The following is a 24,476-nucleotide window of genomic DNA, read 5'->3' as shown; positions in this document are numbered from 1 at the left end:
TATGCATAAAAAATATTTTAAAATATAATACTAGTCAAATTCATAAAAGGTAGATATTAAATAAATAAATAAAGATTTCATAAATTGAATTGAAATTTACGTGCAAATCGCAAATTGAGACCAATTCCTTTTCTCACCGTTGCTTTCTCAACCAATATCTCTGGTCCCCTCTACTCTGCATCCAACCCCACGTTAACACCAATCACAAGATCAACATCCACCGTCAATTTCATCAATACAACACAAGGAAAGAGAAACCAACGATCGCCTTACCGCTCCAAAACCAATACGATGCGGCTAATATACAGAGTATCATAATCAACGTATGGCTCAGATACTACACTCTTCTCCGCCGTTATCAGTACACTACAACTATATATATTATTTCGTCCCCTAATTCTTACAGCATTATATTAATTTATTATTTATAATACGAAAGATTAATTGTTTTGATTGGACAGGTTCAAAGGGAGAATGATTGCTGGATGAATAATTGCTCGTATATTTAAATTTACGTAATAGTGTAGTTGTTGTGAGGAAGAATTATTGGAAGGAATTGGAAGGCACATACTAATAGGAATGGAGATGTCGCTGCAACTGCAAGTGCACTGCAAAACGACGGCGTTTGGCGATAGAAGAAGCTTTTTTCAGCTGAAGAAGACGACGCCATTTGGTGCTCCGGCCTTCTTTTTCTTCTCTCCTCACGGAGCATCAACTGTCAGTCACTCCTTATTCCCGTGATATATATATATTATTTGTTTGGTTTCTGAAGTCATTCCAATTATGCTTAATGCTATTTAATTTAATCATTACGAACGGTGGTTTGTTAGATCTCGATTTCATGCATTTGCTAAATATCTCCGAATCACACTTTATTTGCTTCGGTGTTCACAGTGGAGACGTGACTTCAAGGCTGGTTGTGTTTCTTCTTGCATTAACGCTAGTTCTTCAGGTTTGTTCTTTTGCTTCGTCATACTTATAGTGATGATGTCCCAAACCACCCGTTTTCGTTTCTGTAATTGGCCTTTGTCTTTTGTTAGATTTTCCGCGTAGGAGACACAAGAGAGTGTCCCCTGCAAGGCCTAAGGGTGGGCCTGGTTCAAAGGGTTTCACACCTAAATCACCAATTGAAACAAGCAATCGGAAGAGGGATAAAAAAAGTACTGGAATCAAGGGTGATTCTTTGACCCCAACAGTTAGTGAGGTGTCAGGGGATGATAAGAAAACCCTTGATGTTAACATTGATGCCGAGGAAGAAGGCGCCGTTGGAGAACATGCAGAAGTTTCTGCAATTGATGAGGGGAATGTTGTAGACACTTCCATTGGGGATGTTGCGAATGGAGAAGATAAAGAGGCAAAGCCACTAGACTATGCAGAAATTGATGTTGATGATAAAGTAAATGAAGAAGCTTCACATCTTTTCAAGTTAGGGTTGGAAGCAAATTATCGTAAACAAGAAATAGAGAGGATTGCAGAGGAAAACATTTCACTGGGGAACAAGCTGTTTGTATATCCTCCCGTAGTTAAGCCCAATCAAGATATAGAACTGTTCCTTAACAGGAGTCTTTCAATTTTAAGTAACGAGCCAGATGTTCTGATTATGGGTGCATTTAATGATTGGAAGTGGAAGTCTTTTACTATAAAGTTAAATAAAACACATCTTAATGGTGATTGGTGGTCTTGCCAGGTGCATGTTCCAATGGAAGCTTATAAAGTAAACTTTGTGTTCTTCAATGGGCAAAGTGTGTATGACAATAATGACAAAAATGATTACTCGATACCTGTTGATGGTGGAATGAGTGCAAATGCATTTGAAGATTTCTTACTTGACGAGAAACGTAAAGAATCAGAAAGGCTGGCAAAGGAACAGGCTGAAAGGGAAAGACAGGAAGAAGAGCAGAGGCAAATTGAAGCAGAGAGAATTGCTCAAGAAGAGGACAGGTCACTGGCTAGGGGGGAGATCGCGAGAAGGAGAGAAGTGTTGCAGCAATTAATGCAAAAGGCTACGAAATCCGTCGACACCGTTTGGTATGTGGAACCTAATGAATTTGAAGGCAAGGACTCGGTCAGATTATGTTATAACAGAAGCTCTGGGCCTCTTGCACATTCAAATGAAGTATGGATTCATGGCGGGTATAATGATTGGAAGGATGGATTGTCAATTGCTGAAAGGCTTCTCAACTCAGGTTCAGAAGACGGTGATTGGTGGTATGCTGATGGTATGCTGACTTACATCTTCTATTCCTTATCTTCTGTTCTTTTATATCTTTTTCATTGAAATTAATTTTTTAATGGGTACAGAAAGTGTAGGAAGTTAGGAACAACCGCTATGTGAGATCTGTTTATCTTAGAAACAGATCCGTAGATGTAATTGAAGTTAAAAAAACTATGTAAATGTGTTGTATTGTAATGCTATATTTTATGGTTCTGTTGATACATGATTGTGTTTGCAGAGTTTGGGGTTAGGAGATTTATGTAGTTATCCTCCATCTTATTCAAAATTTTGAATTTTAAAAATTGTATTAGCATTTCTAACTCATTATTTTGGTTTCTATTGTCAGCATTCTTGCTGACAAAGAGATATACAAATTTCTTTTGTGAGGTGTCAAAATGTGATACTTTTGGAAGTGGCTTAGAATAAGTTATTAATGTTCAAAGCAGGTCAGGTCAATTACTTGTTAAGGCCATAAGAAAAGATAAACAGCTATTTCGATGATATCCTTAATATTAAAAATGGGAATCTTGAGCTTTTCCTTAGAATTATCTTGATGTTAAAGCAACTTCTTTAGTTCTCTCTCATTTGATGCAGTTGTTGTGCCTGATGAAGCCGTTGTCCTGGATTGGGTCTTTGCTAATGGTCCTCCTGGCAAAGCAAATGTGTATGATAACAATCGCCGTCAAGACTTCCATGCTAGTGTCACAAAGTTTACACCTGATGAAGAGTATTGGGCTGGGGAAGAGCAGTTGGTATATCAAAAACTCCAGCAGGAAAGGAGGCTAAGGGAGGAAGCTATACGTGCCAAGGTTAGTCTTTACATGAAATGACTTCCAGATTACCATAATGAGGCTCTAGCTAACATACCATGTTGGCATAAATAAAATATTTAGGCTGTCTGTTTCTGCTTATGTTCTTTTCTATTTGAAAATATGGAAAAATTAGTGGGGAATATATGATTGTAATGTGGTATCTCATGTACAGTATATGAAATTCACCATGTTGGTTTTGGTAAGGCTGATACTTTGAATTCTTAAGCTGTGATGGCTGTGCTATGCTAGATTGATCCTTAATGCACTGTTTATCTGAAATATTAGATGTCACGTACAAGAATTCTAGTTTCCAGGTTGTTTGGAGATCCCTGGAATTGAATTTTATAAAGAATTTGAATTCAATTCCCTGGCCTGTAATTAAAATGCAAAGAGAATTCAATTATGTAAAAACGTTCAAAAGTAAATTAGACCAAGATAGGTCTAATTTGTTTCAGTAAGACTTACAATTTAAATTAATATATCCAAAACACCCTTAAACATTATCTAGTATGTTGCCTCTTTTATTCATGAAGGACGAGATAGTCAAAATAAAGAATTCAATTAATTTCATATACAGTCCAAACAATATGTAATTGAATTTAATTATGTAATTTACCGGTGTATTTCAAATATAAGAACTCATTCATAATACAATTGAATTCGGTTTCTAATAGAATTGAATTTGATGACATCTGTTCAAGCCGGTAATCTTAGTTATTGGACTTTTTCTTGTTGCAGGCTGAAAAAACAGCTCTCATGAAAGCTGAAACTAAGGAAAGAACTTTGAAAAGTTTTTTGCTTTCTCAAAAGCATATTGTCTTTACTGAGCCTCTTGATGTTCAAGCAGGGAGCACAGCGACAGTATTTTATAACCCCTCTAACACAAATCTGAATGGAAAACCAGAGGTTTGGTTTAGAGGCTCATTTAATCGTTGGACCCATCGAAATGGTCCATTGCCACCTCAGAGAATGTTACCTGCAGAGAATACTACTCATGTCAAAGCCTCTGGTGAGTCTGTTCCTACTTTACATTTGACACATAATTTGAACCTATTAAACTGTCACGTATTAGTATTGGGGATTTTAATGTTTCTTTAGTTGCTTGGTCGTTTTTTATTATCTCCTGCTAGAATTAGCTGGTACAATTGTGGTTAGCAGATTCCTGGTCTTTCTATTTAATGGGTTGTGTTCGTAAGGTGTTTTCCAAACTGTAGTCTAGCCATTGATCTACATGCTGAGTGTTTTCTTGTGAAAGGTTATGAAGAAAGCTCTAGGGCATTTGTGAAATGCATGAGTTACTATCTATTGTCAGAATGGTTGTCCATGAACATTGTATCATATTACAATAGCATATTAAGATGGACAATTTCATAATATTTTCACGGGTTTAGGTCCATGACTTCAAGGAAATAATGTATTTTTTTTAAAGTAAAAAAATGGAAATAATGTATATGTGTCTGCCTTACCCTTATTGCTGAATAAGTTCTATGATGCTTTTTCAGTTAGGGTTCCACTAGATGCATACATGATGGACTTTGTATTTTCTGAGAAAGAAGATGGTGGAATTTTTGACAATAAATTTGGAATGGATTATCATGTACCTGTTTTTGGAGGTATTGCGAAGGAACCACCTATGCATATCATCCATATTGCTGTTGAGATGGCTCCAATTGCAAAGGTAAGTTAGCTTGTTCATGTTATGCCTATCTTATCATTCTATTGTCAATTTTTTTTTTTTTTGGAATTTACAAGGAAGAAACCTTACCATTTATCCTGTGTGCGAAGCAGAAAATATTTTTGTCTTAGAGAATTATGCTCTGAGCTCTTTATTAAAGAAATCTTCACACCAGTTGCAGATTGTTGTTACTGTCTGCATGCCTGTCTATGACAAAGGGGAATTTCAAATGTTGTATGATTGAAAAATTCTCACTTTTGTTGAGTTAGCATCTGGAAAGTTTTAGACTTTTAGGTGTCAATATATATACATATATATACATATGTGTGTGTATATATATTTTTTTTGGAGGGGGGGGGGGGGGGGGGGATGATTTGAACATCTAATTTTGATGGTCTGTATCTTTTGCAGGTTGGAGGCCTTGGTGATGTTGTCACTAGTCTGTCCAGGGCAGTTCAGGATTTAAATCACAATGTCGACATTGTTCTTCCAAAGTATGATTGTTTGAACCTGAGCAATGTAAGCCTTTTTCCATTGCCTTGACACTTGTTACATCTTAAAACTCCACGTTAGATATTTAAATTCTCATGAGTTTTCTGGTATGTTCTTTTCAAAGAGTGATATAGCTTAAATGAAATTAATTGATAATCGACGGGGGTGGGGGGAGGGGAAGACAAATTTTATGAGTTGAGCATGCCTTGCAGTTGACCTTCAAGCATCTCTTTTAGTGGTTCTGTTCAAAGTTATAGATGGCTAGAGATTTCTCCATATTGGATTGAAATCTATATAGTGTAAGTGTGTTCATGTTATTTTTATTCCTGTAATAGCTGTAACTTTTTTCTTTTGATTCAGGTAAAAGACTTTAATTTTCACAAAACCTATTTTTGGAATGGGACTGAAATAAAAGTCTGGCATGGAAAAGTGGAAGGCCTTTCTGTCTACTTTCTGGAGCCTCAAAATGGGTAAGTGTTTTAGTTCTCCAGCCTTGAAATTCTTACTTTTTGTGGTTTATTGGTTCAACTCATGAGTAGTTTTATACATACAAACATTGAAATTCTAAAGAGCTAGCACCTTCGATGATTTTAATCAGAGCAAAGTAAACTATATTGAATTCTTATCTGCCCTGAAGATGTGGAACTGAAATTACTTTATAATTTATTAACAATCAATGGTGTGTAACCTTTGTATTTACTTTAAATCCAGTGATGGATGAATTTTTATGCTAGAGTAATGCTTGCTTTGAGGCTTGATATGACATGCAAAAATAAGCTGCACTTACTATATTTTGTAGTTGAACTTGATATTTATTTATTAATAAATTCCTTGATAACAACCTAAGGTTTGGATTCCATTAGAGATCATTTGATTGCATGTAAATAATGTAATCTTCCTGTTGGATGTTCATTCCTTTGATAGGGTTGGCACCATCTTTTTAGAAAATTGGTAGGGTGATGGTGGTCAAACCATGCTTATGAGAAATTTGCTTGGTACACTTTCAACAAACTTAGGGAGATCTAAGCTACTTAATACCAAAAATGGGGACTAAATACTTTCAGGTATTAGAAGATTCTGCTATTTAGGTGTGTCTCATTATGGAGTAATTTTTACAGAAGTACTCTTGCAGACATAAGCAGTACAATAGAAGGTTGAATGATAGTTTTTGGGGAGTACCAACCATGGCCAATGAGATAATCTCTATCACCACTTCAAAATCAGTTGAATGCAGGAAGATATTTTCTTCATGTGGAAACATATTAAATCACAAGGAAACATGAAAAAACTGAAAAAAAAATCCAATGTGTCATTATCACTTGTGAAAACCTCAGAAGTCTATATTGATAATTGGTTTTAAGATTGTATCTGCAATGTTTATGCCTTTATAAACACATCCAGTAAGTATATCTTTTTGAAGCATTTGTTACCTTCATGATCGTTGTTTTTAAGATGATCATTAACAAGATTATATATTCTTTTCTGCAGATTCTTCAATACTGGCTGTGTATATGGTTGTCAGAATGATGCGGAAAGATTTGGTTTTTTTTGTCATGCTGCTCTTGAATTTCTACTTCAAAATGGATTTCATCCTGTAAGATATATCATTTTAGTGACTCAACTGTATTATAACTTTCATGACACGTTTCTTCTAGTCATAAGAGTGGGACTTAAAGTGCGCATTTTATTGATACTGACTACTGACTCAACATTCTCTCTCATTCCACTAAAGCCAAAAATTTAAAGTGCGGGAAATTATTATCTGGTTCATTAGCATCCCTGCAGAGAGATAGTAGCTGAAAAGTAGATTTATTTGCATTTATTTGTGTAATTGAACCCAAAAGCTTCCTATACATAAAATAAATACAATGAAAGAATATGTATTATATGAGCAACAACTGCTTTACCAAATATCAATCATTTGTTTGTCATTTTTTTTGGCAGAAGAGTACACTTTAATTTAATTAATAGTTTGTTTCCTACTTTGTATTTAATTGTCTCTTGACAATGGGCAGGATATAATCCACTGTCACGATTGGTCAAGTGCACCAGTTGCATGGCTATCTAAAGAACAGTATACGCATCATGGTCTAAGTAAAGCAAAGGTTGTCTTTACAATTCATAACCTTGAATTTGGAGCCCAACTCATTGGAAAAGCTATGGCTTATGCTGACAAGGCTACAACTGTAAGTACTTGTTTGCTAACTTTCATGTTGCACTATTATTCAGCTTTAATATTTCCTTTATTCATTCTGAAGTTCATATTTCTTCTCTCAATATGTTAGAGGAATTTGCAAGCATATAGTACTGATTTCCCCCCTCTCCCCCTGTAATGTTTAGATATTTAAAGCTCAATTTAATGGAAAGGGAAAAAAATTCGATTTAATGGAAAGGGAAAAAAAATAAGTTGGTTAGGAAAATATTGTGGACATATATCATCTCATCTAGCTAGAATTTGTTGTATCGCACACTTACAAATCTATGCTATGAAACGAAAATCTTTTCCACCTCATAATATACCTTTAATATAAATCTTGCCAACAGATGCACATTTGAATGTTAACACTAAAGAACCAGTAGTATTGGAAGGTAGGATAAGCTTGATTATTATTTTCCATCTTTTTGGTAATGTGATATTCTTAATGAACATATTGGCAGGTATCCCCCACTTACTCTAGGGAGGTTGCTGGAAATCCTGCAGTTGCTCCACATCTTCACAAGTTCCATGGTATAATAAATGGAATTGACCCAGATATATGGGACCCATATAATGATGATTTCATTCCTGTAAGTAAAAAACAGAGTTTCTTGTCTGTTTTTGTTTTATTTTATTTATGTCAAGTTTAAATCCAAACCCCAAAACTTTCTCCTTGAAGTTTTGAAAGATTGTATAGATGTATAGATACTCAAATCTGTATACATATGCAACATAGGTGCTGAATAACCATCTGTTCTTCCTGTCTTTTTGTTTGTCTTAGATTAGATTGATGACTCCTATCTTATATTAGTTATTATCCGTGTCCCGAAAACAATGCAAATGGTCGTCATCTTATGTAACTCAAATGGACTGATGAAATAGTGTGTGCTGTTGAGTTCGGTAACAACCGCAATTAGTTGATAGCAATAACATTAGTGTACCCCTTTTACCTGACCTGTACTAATTTTCTAGTTGGTTGTTTTATTAATTTTATGAGGATATTTACAGTTTCAATTATCTAGTTTTGAATAGTTCCAAAGTTCCAATATAACTTTTTTGCAGGTACCATATACATCAGAAAATGTTGTTGAAGGCAAAAGAGCTGCTAAAGAAGCCTTGCAACAAAGGCTTGGCTTGAAAAGAGGTGATCTTCCTTTAGTGGGAGTTATTTCCCGGTTAACTCATCAGAAAGGAATCCATCTCATCAAGCATGCCATGTGGCGCACCCTAGAACGTGGTGGACAGGTTGTCTCCTTTTTCTGTTTTATATCAACAGGCAACTATCATGTACACATGATGCCTGCATGATGGCAGAATGTTGACTTGCAACAATATTATTTTTGCTAGAATATAGTCAAGCTTTAAGATCAAGTAGTTCTTTGATAATTGACAAGGTATTAGTCGAAGCTTCTTTGACTAGGTTGTGTTAGGTTCATTCCTCATCATCCTATCACATATATAAGAAGCCAGTTTCGGGTTGTCTCGTAAGAGATCCAGATTTTAAATAGTTTAGGTTAGAGATGCTAACTGTAGATGATGAGTGGTATCTTCCCCTCAGACATCTTTCTGCATTGGGTATGTGATTATTTTGTTGTGATATTGATTATAACTTATAAGCCAAATGGGGGTAAGTCTTGTGGCAGTGGTTAACCTGGTAACTTAGAAGCTGTGGGTTTATTTCCCAGAACAGGCTCTTTGATTGTGGGGATAAAGTTGCATATATTTATCCTCTTAAGAGTTAAGAGTTAAGGCTTAAGGCCCGACAAGATGAGAATCTACTAGGCCATCCTTGTTATTGATTATAATCGAAGGATTGATTTGAAAGCAAGGAATACTAATGTTTATTTAGCTTTCTACTTCAATGCTTTACCATGGGATATGGAAAATTTTTTTATTTTGCTTTCTACTTCAAATGCTTTACCATGGGTTGTGAAATAATTGAATGCAGGTTGTATTACTTGGTTCAGCTCCAGATCCTCGTATTCAACGCGAATTTGAGGATTTAGCCAGTCAATTGCAATCCGCTCATCATGACCATGCTAGATTCTGTCTTTCTTACAATGAGCCTCTGTCACACTTGGTAATTGAAAATCTTCAATAACATTTTACCTTGTTTTTATGTACGGCCTAATGGGGCATTGATGCTCATTTGAACATTTTTGTTCTAGATATATGCTGGTGCAGATTTCATTCTAGTTCCTTCAATTTTTGAGCCATGTGGTCTTACTCAGCTCACAGCAATGAGATATGGCTCAATACCTGTAGTACGAAAAACTGGAGGTTTGTTCGTGTTTTATTATTATTATTCAGCTAAATAATAATTTTTCTTGTTGGCGTACCATCATTTTATATAACTTATATGTGGTTGGTTTACGAGGTCCATATATCTTAACATGTGATATACAGTTTCATTTTTCCCTTGGTAATGCATCTGATAGTCTAGTTTTGCTTCTTTCAAACAGTGATGTCCATCATATAAACAATTAGAAATGAATCTGTAGTCAGCTTTCATGTTCTTTCCACTATGGTTTGGTACAGTTACACATCTGAATATAATTTTGCAGGACTTTACGATACTGTATTTGACGTTGATCATGATACGGATAGAGCAGAGGCACAGGGTCTTGAACCAAATGGGTTTAGTTTTGATGGAGCTGATGTTGGAGGTGTTGATTATGCTCTTAATAGGTGAGTTATATGCTGTACTGTGTGACCTGGCATCTGTATTCCAACTTGAGAAAACCAAATTTTTCAACAGTACAACTCCAATAGTTGACATTTCATTGTCAGAATTTTCAGAAGTAAAATCATCGCCATCATAATCCGTGATGGATTCTAAATTCTTTCAGGGCAAAACAGTTGTAGGGACAAGGTCCTTATGTTATGCATGTCAAGCTCAATTATACACTTTCCTTGTTACATGCGTACAATTCATTCTTACTAAGAAATGGAATTTCCTTTTTTCTAATTACATTATTCGCGCAAACACACAGACACCTGCTTTCTAGTCCTATATTTTTTTGTGGTTGCAATATAAATTTTACAATGGATTATTTCAGGGCAATATCAGCTTGGTATGATGCTCGTGATTGGTTTAACAGTTTATGCAAGGCAGTGATGGAGCAAGACTGGTCATGGAACCGACCTGCTCTTGATTATCTGGAGCTTTATCAGTCCGCATGCAAGTTAGTAGATGGAAAGGGAGGTGCAAATTAAGTTTCTTCCGTTTGTACAGGTTTCTAGCAAGTGGCAGTTAAAGATAAATTGATTGCATATGGTGAATCCCACTCGAAAATAATTAAGAGGTGACGTGCTTTTACGGATGAGCTTCAAATGGTTCATTTTTGTTAGCTTGCAATAAAATAAGTTTTCTTCTACACAATTGGGTACTTATAAGTGACTATGCCTTTAGACAAATTAGATTATTGAACCCCTGAATTGTGATGTAATAGTTTTACAGGTATAAGGTGTTCAAATTTTGCTTGAGCTTAAATAATGTCTATTGGCAACGAATAATGTTGTGTAGAGTAAAAAATTTTGACCGATACTTTCCATTCGACACTTGCTCTGGAAGATCGAGCTATGCCTATGCATTGTCAGAATGAGAGACTCCTATAAGTTGTGTAGTCTGTAGTGATTGCAATTATTTGGAGAATAAGACAATTATTCAGATGTTAACATTGAAATTGGGAAATTGCATGAATTCTTGTCGTTGCTGAATGTTAATTTGGAAGCTTTGTGATTCTCCTTTTTTTGGATTTGTAATGCAATTGTGACCCATAACAAATTGTAACTATAAAATGGATTGCCTGAAGTCCAGAATGGATTCTCGATGTATGTTGAAAAGTTTAAGGGGTTTTTATTATAAATAAATAAAATTTTATATTTTTACACTCTATTATCAACTTATTGCCATTGCAAATAAAATAGGTATATATAATAAAGGAGATATATGTATGTTGTCTATATCGTTTGCACTTTGCAATGACAACTAAATAAGTAATAGAGTGTAGAAATATGAAAATTTTAAAAATATGTATGTAAATATAAATTTTAATCTCTTTTTTTTTTTTAAATCCAAGTTTAAGTGAATACCAAAAAATGGCTGTAATTAAAATAGTTGACACTTAGGATCTGTCTCAAGAAAGAAAAATTACCTGTGTAACCTATGATTGATTGTTATAAAATATAGTAAAAATACTCTTGTACTACGTGTACAGAAATTAAATCCATGTTAAAGAAGTCACCCAAAAACATTCATGTTAAAGAATATTGGATGCTAAATTATAATAATATTTAGAATTTAGTTAATATATGTTTTAAAGATATACGTTAAAATTATTCTTTAAGAAAATATTTATAAAAATATAGAATTTAAGTTTTTAATATATTTATTATGCATATATTAAAATAAAAACTTTCCACACTTTTATCAATATTAATTTTGGTACATGAGGACACATATTAACTAAATTTTAATATTTATTATCTAATATTTGGGTGTCCGAAGCACAAACATGAATGATGCAACAACTGGGTTATAAGTTATAACCAACCCAGTTCTAAACTTTTATTTGCAATAGTTTTTAAAGGGAAATATAGGACGAAATAGGTATAAAAATTTTGATAGGCAGTGAATACAAATTAAATTTTTATTTAAATCTGCATTATTATTTATTATAATAATTTGACTTGGTAGATGATGGCAGTAATATTGACTCGGTACATAATCTGCATCCTTAGCAAATTACAATTTTATTTATTTATTTTTTATCTGAGGTGAAAATTGACATGTAATTTCATAAGATGAATCACTAGTTAAGTCCATAGAAATTACTTAGGATTAATTGTTAAATTGATTCTTAAAAAATTATTTATTCTTCAAATTAATCTTTAAAAAAATTTATCAATTAAATTGATTTTTTTAAAATTATAAATTAATTATTTTTGTCATTCAATCACTCACTTAACAATTTTGTTAACAATTAATGATATGAAACGTTCACATCATACATGACACCTAGGTTATACTAGGAATAAGGTTTATTTAATTGAAAAAATAAACTAAATTAATAGATTTTTATAAAAATATTTGTTTAGCCTCTAATTAAACACATTAGGTGTCGCTATTAGTTAACAATTTATAATATCAATGAATCGTTAATAGAACTATTAACTTAGTAACATAAACATAAAAATTATTAATTTATAATATTTAAGAAATAATTTGATTGATAACATTTTTTAGAAATAAATTTAGATAATAACTCATTTTTTAAGAACTAATTTAACTATTATTTTAAATTACTTAATGAATTAAGATTATAAAAAAATTAATTATTATTGTATTTTAAAAAATTAATAAATTAATAATAAACTTAGTTCAATTTAAAATTTTTCTTCCTAACTCAAGAAGAGTACTGGTATTGATCCAGTGAATACTAACATTGTGCTCTCATTGAGAGTCACGACATTCAATTTATCGGAATGAAATTTTTATGTTCGTTGAACAACTGTAATTCAAACTTTTTTTAGACATAAGTTAATTATTTATCTGCTTTTCTCCGATTTGGTCATTTTAAATTCACCATGCTTATTTCATCTAATATATATTGGCCGCTTTTATCTGACTGACTCGTTTAAAATTCACTTGTGCTTCAAGTCATCAACTCAAGTGAAAAAATTTCACCTTTTACACCAGAAACTCTGGATATTAGAGATTGACTTATGCAATTCACCTACAGTTCTCATGCTAGGTTAATTGTGTCACACATGCCTTTCTAATTTGTCTCACAAAGCTCCTCCACTAGCAAATGAATATGCTCAGATATTTGAGTTTGACAATATTAATTAGTTTTGACTTTTGAATGAGAACATTGCCATCATGACATGTTAAATATACCATTGAATTTGAAAAGACGTTTTTGGGTAGGAAAAATAAAAAATAAAGATGCATTTTATTCATTGATTTGTTAAGGAAAAGTACTACCAACCTGGAAGTCTTATAACATTGGTTTCACTTTTTCATTATGTATCTATTTTTTGTTAGTATTATATTTTGATATTATAATATAGGAAAGTTATCAGGTGTACTCAGGAATATTGGTGTTCAAGTTGTTTTAACCGTTAATCTGAATTAATATATGTTATATATATTTTTTATAATTCAGATCAACGGTTAAAACAACTGGAACACCAGTATTTCGGGTACACCTGATAACCTTCCTATAATATAAGGAGAAAAAATAGAACATGTATTAGAAAAATATTAATATCAGTACTCCCCCTTTTTCAGATAATTTTAAATTGAACAAAGTTCAATATCAATTTAATTTTTTTTCCAAATATAATGATAGAAAATGAGTCACTTTATTTTCTCAAAGCAACTCAAGTAGTCTGTTACTAAATTTTGTGACTCATTCTTATTCTTCATTTTCAAATCAAATTTTTGTAAGAGCAACATCCACCTAATTAATTTAGGTTTTGATTTTCTAATATATACTATTATACTTTAAGAGTTCAAATATATCACTATTTTGGAGCTTAACAAATATAGTCTAAATTTGTCAAGAGCAAAAACAATAGGTAAAAACTCTTTTTTCTTAGTGGTATAGTTGAATTGAGTCACATTTAAAAGTTTTGGAAGCATAAGTTATGGATTCCAATCCGAACTACGCAGTGGTGAGTGCTTTCTTGAGCTTGTTGAATGCTTTCTTACAATCCTTATTAAATTCAAATTCGACATTTTTTTTTGAACAATCTTGAAGGCGGTAGAACAATTTTACTAAAGTCCTTAATGAACTTCCTATAAAAACCTATGTAATCAAGAAAAGAGAAAATTTCCACACCGTAGCAGAGTAAGACAAGCTAAAAATCACTTCAATCTTAGTCGGATTAACGAAAATTCCGCCACTAGATAAAAGATGAGAAGATTTTCCAAGGTTTGTCTGGTTATTTCTTCTCTTAATCGGATCTCTAATTTCCACAAGTTAAAACGAGTGTTTATGCCTTCTTATGTTTGCAAGGTATTGAATGAATATGATACTTTCCTTGTTGTAGGATTAAGAGAAGGATAATTAATAAATCATTACTCGTATATTCCTCCAACTTGACCTTTCGTCCTTTCCAACCTCATCTTTAACACCAAGTTTATGTTTTCTTTTGTTATATTAATACTAAGCATAACTTTTGTCACAGGCTCTGAATTTTGATTATGCCTGGAAGCAAAGGTATTCCAGATTGGAGAATCAATTATCTTTTCCAAATGAAAATTGATTCACACTTTTCTTTTTCTAGGGGGAAAAATATGGATGTGAGAAACTAAAATAGTGGAATATACATGTGTAACAATCCTAGGCTGCCTCTCAATGAAAAACCAAAACTACGGTCAATGTACAAGCATCTTCCTCCAAGTTTCTTTGTTGTCTGATTACTTATGTCCAATCTTTGGCCGAGAGATTTCATGCTAGCACGTCTTGCAACATCTCATGCCTTTGTTGGAGCAAATACACCAAGCAGTGCGGCAAAAAATGACTCGCGACCAGGTGAATCGAAAGCAAACCCAGTGTGCTTTTCTTTTCAGTTGTCGGCTTCCTTATTAGTCCACTCATACCATAGATGCAAGTGTCCATTAATAAAAAAGGACACAGAAAAAATAAAAAGGTTATCTTGTGAAAGTGATTATCATTAAATTAAAGCAAATGCAGCAAAGACTATCACGAATTAAACATCTATAGTAAAATGTATGTAGTTCTTGAAAGTGGAAATTGGTAATAACATCGATATTTTGATTAAAGGACTCTTTTTTGTGACAATCAATGTATGTAATGTTTCATGCCAAAGTGATGCATCCTTATGTAAACTATGAACAGAGAAGATATGAACAGAGAAAACTGGCCATATAGCCACAACTCTCCACTTAAAAAACTCATTTCTTGTTCCCTCCATGTATAGTTCAGGATACTTCTTGGACAGAGAAGCGCTGACATCCTGGCAAAGGTACAAGTAAATAATCAAAGCATGAAATTACGGGTTTACCCTAAAGGTGATACTAGTCAAACACTTAAGGCAATGGGAACAAGCAAATGGTGTGTGTTTCTACACTAGACAGTGCTACTAAAATTCTATTACTTTATTTCCTGAAAGTTGAGTTGTTATCAGAAATAATGAGGGAGATAATATGCCACCTTGTCAAATAGTCCAACAATGATCACAGGCAGTGCTGTGAAGATGACATTATATGATGACTGAAACCAATCGTCATAGAATCTCTGGCCAGAAAACCCAGCTTGAAATGTAAACCAAAATTGGGTAAGAGTGAATGTGAGATTCTTGTAAAAGAAGTGTGTCATCACCTGAAACAACCAAATTCAAGGGTGTTACAAACACTGAAACAGGAGAAAAAAGTCACATAAACAACTGTATAATTAGCAAACATATAACACCTTGCATATTCGAAGATATGACCACCGGTCATGAACAAGAAGCAAGTCAGCAAGATATCGAAACTGCGCAATAGCAAAATCACTGGCCATCACAGCTTGCATCCCCTCCAAGCCACTTATGCCAACACCAACGTGAGCAGCTTGAATCATGCTAACATCATTGGCCCCATCACCAATACTAAGTGTTATTTTCTGAGCACCTTTCTTGACCAAACTAGTGACCAAATCCAAACACCACCAATCCTACTGAGGCAAGTTACCCCCAACCAGTTCCTACTAACTAGACCCAAAATTACTGATCCAAAATTGACTATCATGCTAAACAAAAGCTCTCAGCATAACGAAAATAAGGATTGCAAAATGACTTTAATTGCCTTCAGGCATAAGTTTACCTTAGTTTATTTTTAATATATTATAAATAGAAGCGGAATACTAGAAAAGAAATAAAAAATAAAAACTTGCAGTAACATTCACATAATAGTTGGTGATGAAATTTGTCCAAGTAACATCTTTCATGTGACAAAAGCTTTAGCATGATGCAGCAAGAGATTGGTTCAAGTTTAGGGTTTCTCCATCTTATGAGGCATAATACTAACTAGTGCTAACCTCGTTTGAGTTAGGCGATATACATATGCTACCTCTCTATTTGTAAATATATCTTATATCTTATTTAAATTATAGCACACTGTATTCTTGTATTTTATAGAATGTCACACTAAACATTACATTGGCCTCTTTTTTGGGATGATCAACAACGCATGTTGAGTGTAATGTTTCTTAACAAGGGAGGTTAATGTAATTTACCTAGGTATGATCAAGCAAGCATCAATCAGTAACAATAACAAAAGGTTAAGTTTGACTCTACTTCTAAAAGGTTTTGGAAAAGGTCCTTAAGTTTTTAAAGTATGCCATTATTTCTAAAGTGTGACCAATTTATTGCAAATATAACTACTAGCTTTTCTCTGCAAGCTCTTAACATTATAATCCTCAGAAAATATACTATTATAGCCTTCAATGTCACATAGTTGTCCCAAACTTCGTAAGTGTTTTTCAAACATGTAAATTTCTCTACATTCAGAAGCATCCCCAGCTCCAAATCTGTAGATTTTCTTATTAACCTCAACAGTGCTATACCCAGGAACCTTCTTTAGTCCCATCCCTTCCATCTTTGTTCTCACCGCTCTGGATTCTTGGAGGTATCCTCCTTCGGCATATATATTAGATAACAACGTATAGTACCCTGTATCATCTGTGCTTATTTCTTGAAGGTCTTTGTTGATTTGTCGAATCAGGTCTTTCCTACCGTGAATTCGGCATCCGTTAAGTAGAGCTCCCCATATGCTAGAATCTATAGGGAAGAGCATTGATTTAATTATTTTGTGCGCTCCATCAAGATCGCCAGCGCGGCTTAGGAGGTCGACTATAGAGGCAAAATGTTCTATGTTAGGCTCTATGCCATAATCCCTCATCGAGTTGAAATAGAATTTTCCAGCCTCCATTGATCCAGCATGCCTGCATGCAGATAAGATATTCATGAAGGTTACTTCATTTGGTCTGATGCCTGACTCTACCATTTTTGTGAAGAGTGAACCAGCCGCAATCATTTGACCGTGTACACCATAAGCAGCAATCATGGCACTCCATGTCACCACGCTTTTCTCTGGCATGATATCGAAAACTCGTTTGGCTGTTTGAAGGTCTCCAGATTTGGCATACATATCAACCAAGGCTGTATTAATATAAAGGTCACTCTGTACACCAAATACAATGATCTTATGATGAATCCATTTTCCCTCCTCAAGATAGCCCAAATTGGAACAAGCTTGAATTGCACATAACAAGGTTACTTCATCAATTTTCAGACAATTGAAGTACATCTGATCAAATAGTTTGAGTGCTGCTACCGAAAGCCCATTCTGAGAAAGCCCAGAAATCATGCAGTTCCATGTCACAATGCTTTTTTCTGTAATCTTGTCAAAAACCAGGTATGCCAAGTCTGCAAAGCCGCATTTTAAATACATGTCTATCAAGGAGTTCTGAACAAATTCATCTATGAAGCCTCTTTTCATGGCATGGTTGTGTATCTGCTGTCCGAATTCTATCGAACCAATGCTCGCACTCGCTGAAATAGAACTTGCTAGGCTATATGAGTCCGGCATTAACCCCTTACCCAACATATTAGCAAAGAGTACCATTGCATTGTCATGTAAACCCTCCCTAGCATAAAACGATATAAGTATATTCCATGACACAATATTTTCAGTTATATAAAGAAGTTTATGACAACTACTTGGTTCCCAACATGCAGCATAAAACTCCACTAGCGGAGGACCGAGATCAAGATCTCCTAAATCCATTGCTTTTCTTAAAATAAAGCAATGAACTGACTTCCCCTCTTTCAACCGGCCTAATCTAGCACATGGATACAGAGCATTAATCATTGTCACTGCATTTGGTTCCACTTGTGACTCCTGCATCCGGATAAAACTCGCAAGTGCTTCTCTAAAGCACTCATTTCGATTATAGGACGAAATCATAGAAGTCCAACAGGCAGTACTTCGATCAGCGAGGAATTTAAAGAGCCCTTCTGCTCTTTGCAAGTGACCGCATTGGCCATACATAATGATAAGTGCATTACTCAAACTGGCATCACCAACCATGTCACTTCTGATTGCATACCCGTGGATTGATTTCACCAGCCTCAGGCAACCAACTTTAGCACAACCTTCGGCTACACTAAGCAAAGTGATCTTGTCAGGACTAATTTGCTCCGAAACCATCCGGCGAAACATCTTCAACCCTTCACTGGGCCTTCCATTCTCAACATAACAAGAGATAACAGAACTCCACGAAACCAAGTCCCTCTGAGGCATTTCATCGAACACCTTCTGGGCATCATCCAAACAGCACAATTCACCATACATACCCAACAACGAGGTTCCAATTACAGCATCTGCTTCGAGGCCAGACTTAATCACCGTACCATGGACCTTTCTTCCAGTAACCAAGTCCCCAACACCAGAGACAGCCTTCAGAACAGAAGGGTACACAAAAACGAAGCTACCCATGTGAATGTGACTATGGTAGAGTGAAACCACTTGGTGAAAAAGGTGGTTCCAGAGATAACACTTGATGAGGACACCTAACATGAAGGAATCAGGAGATGGGTGGGTGTCAAAAACGAGCCTTGATGAATGGAGGGAACCCATTTGAGAATATGACTCAATGAGCTTTGTGGAGGGAAGTGGGTCGTTGTGGAGTCCAGTTACGATAAGATGGGCATGGAGCTGGGTGAGTGATCTTAAGGTAGAACATGTCCTGAACAATGGCATGTAGAGTGTCATCTTATATTTGTGTTATTTGGTTGCTAACGTTAAAAGGTGAAGATAGAAAGAGAAACGAGAAAAGAAAGTGAAGAGGAAGAAGAACATCATAGAAGATGAGGTGAAAGGGGCTACAAGCTAGTGAGGCTAATGTGTTGCGCGAACTAAAAAAAGCCTCCAATGGAGAGTGTGATTCGAAAACCGAAATTGCTTCCATAATATCAATCTATTCGGGAAGTTGCTTAATATCAACCTCAACCAGGGACTGAACCTGAAATAGAAAAAAAAAAAAGGAAATTAGTAACCTCGACTGTGATAAATTGATAATGATGGCGGATCACAGCTCAGGGTAAAAATCCAAACGTCTACTAAAGTTACAATTAACCATTCTAGTTGATAACTCTATTATTCAGCAGCTGCAAATTTTTAAACGCACATAATGCATTTAGGAATTAACCAACCAAATTAGAACTCAATACTTCCCCAAAAATGAAAAAGAAATACTTGATCAAGAAGAACATCCACATAGACTAAATAAAGATGAAAAAGAAATACTTGATCAAGAAGAAAAATTAGGCTAATTTTTAGTTAATTTGAGGTTGCTTAGGTTAATTTTTAGTTAGTTATTAGAATTTAGTTAGATTTATTTGTCTGTTTTAGTGGATTTAGGTGGTTAAGATAGGATTAGACTAGATTATTAGACTATGGATCACTGAAAGTGTTTGAAAAATACTTAACTGTTATTGATGGCTGTTGTTGAACTTGAACTGCTCATTGTTGCTGAAAGATTTGATAATGCTTGACTCTGTTGATGATTTTCTCTGGATTGCTTGTTTTGCTGAAATTGTTTCATGATTTTCCGTTGTTATTGTGTTGATTTAGAAATTGTCGTTAATTGATACTTAGATGTATTTATTTTGAATATTTGACACTTATGCATGCCAGTAGGGCTGTGCAAAAAATTTCAGATTTTGGATTTTAAATCCAATCCAAACCAAACCATTAAAAAAAAACTCGTATTAAATGAAAAAAATTCAAACTAAATTTAAAGTTTTGAGAACCAAACCGGTCATCAAACTGCTCTAGTCACTAATTTACTGGTTCATTGATTCAACTGGTCCAACCGTAATTTAACCAAAAAAACCGTTTTAGAATAAAATAATAAATAAATTATATGCTGGACAGTGATAGTTCATAGTTAACTGAATATATCTTGTGATGCTGCATTATCTTAGAGCCTTTGTTTTAAATTATAGATGCAACTTTTGACAAGATAGTCATTCTTCAATATATGGATTAGTTTCAATTGCTTCAACATATCGGCTCCTGTGACATGGTTCTCGTTACTTTAGTGCTTAATTGAGTTTATAAGTGTGCTGCAATTGCTACTTTACATGTTCCTTTCTCATAATAACAAAAGAATATTAGAATTAAGTGCAAAAAATTGTCAATTTCCAGAGTCATAACTTTGCCTATACAGACATTTCTTTCACTTTCATTACAATAAGTACAACAGAATGAACAACTGTATCTAATTTATCTATGAAACTACATCAAAATGATATCAGAAGCATTTGTTTACTTCTGGATTCACCAATAATTTCTGCAAGAACATTCACCAATAATTTCTAAGGTTATTTCCAGCATTCAAAGGACAGCAAGAACAGAGTAGTCACAATCTAGGCATAATTAAGTCACAAAATAGAAACACAAAGCACCACATCACCAGCAGCATATCACTACCCAAAAAAAATCATAAACCACACAACAACAGCATAACAGAGCAGTCAGAGCTAATCAATAATCATTAATCAGATAATCATTCAATAAAAACATAAAACATTCAATGATTTCTGAAAAGAGCATTAAAAAAAAGGAACAAGAAAGAAGCGACCACTGACTGCGGCGGAGGAAGACTCAAATAAATCATCAACAAATAATCAACAAAAACCCTGAATCCCAAGTATGTAGCAGTACAAAACCTCAGCACAAACAACACAGTACAATTTTTTCTACTCATCAAGATTTTCAGAACAATTTTAACAAAACCTCAGTGCATTATAACTAGTTGTAGGAATGTATTTAGCATGAGATAGAGTAATTTCACATTGTATGTGTACAGCAACCAGTGATGAATCCCCCCCTCCCAAACACATTCAGAAACAGAGACACAAATTTTAACTGTGTAGTCATCTAAACCATTGGGTGACTAAGTAATTTCTGATCATGGGTTGCCAAGTTTCTAAACTGGCATTCATTTAGAATAATTTCTTTATTTGGTTCCAAATCTAGTACCACAAATCCGCCAAAAACATTTGCATTGAATCAAGATGAGTAAAGTTGTTACCTAAATTCCAAACTTGAAATTTAATGTTGACGGCGACAGACAACGAGGGACGGCGAGGGACGGCGGGCGAAGCGCGAGTGAGCAGGAATTGGGGTTGGAGCACACCGACTCAACGAGCACGACGAAGAAGCTGGATATTGGCGAATGAGGAGAGAGGCTGGAGCATGAATAACAGACGAAGATCGTGAGCGCGATGGACAGCAGCAGTAAGAAGAACAGCGGCGGCGGTGGAGGAGGCTAGGGTTACTTTTGAGGGAAGAGCTCTGAAGGTTTATTGAATTTGAAGGTGAGGTGAGATCGTGAGAATGAGGAGAGATGGGGAGTCGGATTCGAAGTTCCCCTTTTTCCTTAAAACTGAAAACGAACGGCGTTTACTAAAAACCGGCCGGTCCCGTTCGATCTGACCGGCCAGTTTCCGGCCGATTCAACGGTTTTTTGGCGGTTTTGGAAATAGCGGTTTTGTTCAGCGGACCGAACCACAACCGATCGATCGATTCGGTCCGATTTTCAGAACATTGACTAAATTGTATCCATTTTATAGTTTAGTTTTTAATCCAAACTATTTAAACAGTCTTAGATCTAGATCTAGATTTGGATCCAAAATAAAAAAATCATAATCTGAGTTCAGTTCACACTTCGCACACAAAGCCTCTTGGTCTTCTCTTTTCTCTTTCTAGTTTCTTCTACCGTTGAAACTTGAAATCAAGATCGATACCTTCCATTAGCGTTTATTGTCTCCGCCGCAGTCGGCACCGGAGTAATGGGGTGAGGACTGAGGAGAACCTAGTGCATTCTTTTTCTTAACATACAACGCGCAAAATGACGTCGCTTCATGAGAACCAGTTGGATTCCAATTCAATCTAACTAGCTAGTTTTTGGCCGGTTCATCGATTTTAGCCAATTTTAAGGACATCAGTTTTTGACATTGAGCTTAATAACATTGATGTCTGGTTTGCAATTACACTGGTCAAACCAGTCCAATTTTTAGAATTATGATTTTTCATCATTGCTGATTACTTGATTATTAGAAGTTATTGTTGAAATTTTTTTTATTCTAAATTTTTACTGCTGATGTGATGAATATTATTGCTGATTACACTATTAGAATTTAGAAGTTAATTATAGATTTTTTATTCTGTGAATTTTTAATGATAAAATATGAATAATTTGTTAAGTGAAATTTGTAAAACTTTGAATTTTATTAGTTTAGAAATCATTGAATTTGAATATTTAAAATTATATATTGAATTTTTAATAATTTTATTGTATATTTAATTAAACCAGTTTAACTAGGTTCGACTCTAATTGAACCATTAAACTCAGTTCAACAAACGGTTCGGTTCTCGTAACCTTGGTTTTCACACTAACCAAGGTCTCGCGTGCACAAAAGGGCCATGCATGCACGATTTTGCTTCTAACTAGTCTCGCGCGCACATAAAAAGGTTGTGCAAGCAGCGATTCGCTACTGACCTTTTTTTTTAAATAAGGAATAAGAAACATTCTAACATATTCTAACACATGTATACACTCTAAAACAAATTCTAACATCAAAATTAAGCAAATTAAACCTATAACCAAGCAAATGAAAATTAAAGTGGTTCAAAAAATAAAGAAATCTACGAACATAAAGAGATTGAAAGATATTACCATGATGTGATGTCTTCCACCTAACACTTTTGTTTATTATTCTTAAATTGGACATTCATAAATTTCAATGCATCTCTTTGGATGTATTTTTCAAGAAAAATACCTCAATTTCCTTATTGTGATGTTGCTTGTAGTAGAGTTTCACCAGAAGTCCAATGACTAAGAAAGTTGTTCCGCTTGAAGGTGGTTCAATTCTATTACTTCATAAGACATGACCTTCTCCACCTTATATGACCCGTCCCATCTTGATCTCAATTTGCTCGACATCAACCAAAGTCTTAAATTATAGAGCAACACTCCATCACTAACCAAGAAATTTTTTCTCCGAATGTTAAGATCATAAAATATATTGGCTTTGTCTTTGTAAAGTCTAGCATTTTTATAGGCTTCTAGTCTTAGGCATGCCAATTCCTTCCATTGAAACTTCCTCTCGGTGCCCACCTTCTTTAAGTCCATATTGCACTCTTTCATCGTCCAATAAACCTTGTGCTCTATTTTCAGTGAACAATGACAAGCTTTGTCATAAATAATCCAGAATGAACTCATTCCAATTGGTGTCTTGTAAGTAGTCTAGTATGTCCATAGAGCATCTCCTAACTCTTGATTTTTCTATTTGACACCTTCGTTTGGCCATTTGTTTGAGGTGGTAGGTGGTTGCAACCTTGTGAACCACTCTATACTTTATCAATGTCTCTATTTTCTTATTATAAAAGTCAGTTCCTTAGTCACTCATGATTGCTTGTGGTGACCCAAAACGACAAACAATATTGTTTCTTATAAAAGATACAGTGATGTTAGCATCATCATTGTGGATTGAAATTAGTTCCACCCCACTTTAAAACATAGTCAACCATTAACAAGATGTAAAAAAAATTATTTAAACTAGAAAATGGTCCCATGAAATTAATATCCCAAACATCAAAAACTTCACAAATCAACATAGGTTGCTGGGACAATTTATCACTTTGGAATGTGTTTTCAAATTTTTGACATTGATGTAAGATTACAAAAGTGGTTTGCATCTTTGAATAGTTTGGACCACCAAAATTTACAATCTAATATCTTCCTAGCAGTTCTTTGAGGTCAAAGTGGCCTCTAATTTCAAATGAGTGGCGAAATTGAAGGATGAATTGGAATTTGGTTTTTCGACGCACACTTTTGAATTATTTGGTATGCTCCATATCTCCACAAGTAAGATCATCCTAAATATAATATTTGAAATCACTCTTCAACTTATCTTTTTAATGTTTTGAAAAATTTGGAGGAAAGATATGGAATACTAAATAATTTGTAATAGGTGCAAACTATGGAGTATTATGAGATA

The 24,476-nt window shown here is 34.4% G+C and overlaps 2 protein-coding genes across 3 annotated transcripts; one reads left to right on the top strand and one right to left on the bottom strand.

The window, feature by feature from the left end:
* Positions 1-266: 266 nt before the first annotated feature.
* Positions 267-11,117, top strand: LOC112722904 (starch synthase 3, chloroplastic/amyloplastic). The gene is made up of 16 exons (XM_025774097.3): positions 267-717; positions 895-952; positions 1,041-2,219; positions 2,810-3,024; positions 3,766-4,036; positions 4,530-4,705; positions 5,114-5,221; positions 5,555-5,664; positions 6,683-6,788; positions 7,210-7,380; positions 7,853-7,981; positions 8,454-8,636; positions 9,340-9,471; positions 9,560-9,671; positions 9,956-10,079; positions 10,451-11,117. Exons 1-16 carry the CDS (start codon positions 580-582, stop codon positions 10,605-10,607), a joined length of 3,369 nt encoding a protein of 1,122 aa, XP_025629882.1. The 5' UTR covers positions 267-579; the 3' UTR covers positions 10,608-11,117.
* A 3,945-nt stretch (positions 11,118-15,062) lies between these two features.
* Positions 15,063-21,992, bottom strand: LOC112722902 (putative pentatricopeptide repeat-containing protein At1g69350, mitochondrial). Of its 2 annotated transcripts, XM_025774094.3 has the most exons (5): positions 21,506-21,992; positions 19,897-19,996; positions 15,836-19,429; positions 15,578-15,745; positions 15,063-15,380 (listed from the first exon to the last, which is right to left on the bottom strand). In XM_025774094.3, exon 3 carries the CDS (start codon positions 19,177-19,179, stop codon positions 16,753-16,755), a length of 2,427 nt encoding a protein of 808 aa, XP_025629879.1. In that variant the 5' UTR covers positions 19,180-19,429; positions 19,897-19,996; positions 21,506-21,992; the 3' UTR covers positions 15,063-15,380; positions 15,578-15,745; positions 15,836-16,752. The 2 variants fall into 2 exon arrangements, with proteins under 2 accessions (XP_025629879.1, XP_025629878.1); XM_025774093.3 differs by lacking the exon at positions 19,897-19,996.
* Positions 21,993-24,476: the final 2,484 nt, after the last annotated feature.

Source organism: Arachis hypogaea, chromosome 11 (genome assembly GCF_003086295.3).
Source record: "Arachis hypogaea cultivar Tifrunner chromosome 11, arahy.Tifrunner.gnm2.J5K5, whole genome shotgun sequence".
NCBI classification, from domain to species: Eukaryota; Viridiplantae; Streptophyta; class Magnoliopsida; order Fabales; family Fabaceae; genus Arachis; species Arachis hypogaea.
The sequence above is the reverse complement of the archived record's forward strand: the minus strand, read 5'-3'. Positions and strand labels throughout refer to the sequence as shown.

Coding starts and splice junctions, on each gene's coding strand:
- LOC112722904 (XM_025774097.3), top strand. CDS start 580: ATGGAGATGTCGCTGCAACTGCAAGTGCACTGCAAAACGACGGCGTTT. Junction 6,789..7,209: donor TTCAAAATGGATTTCATCCT/GTAAGATATATC, acceptor GACAATGGGCAG/GATATAATCCACTGTCACGA. Junction 9,672..9,955: donor TGTAGTACGAAAAACTGGAG/GTTTGTTCGTGT, acceptor ATAATTTTGCAG/GACTTTACGATACTGTATTT.
- LOC112722902 (XM_025774094.3), bottom strand. CDS start 19,179: ATGACACTCTACATGCCATTGTTCAGGACATGTTCTACCTTAAGATCA.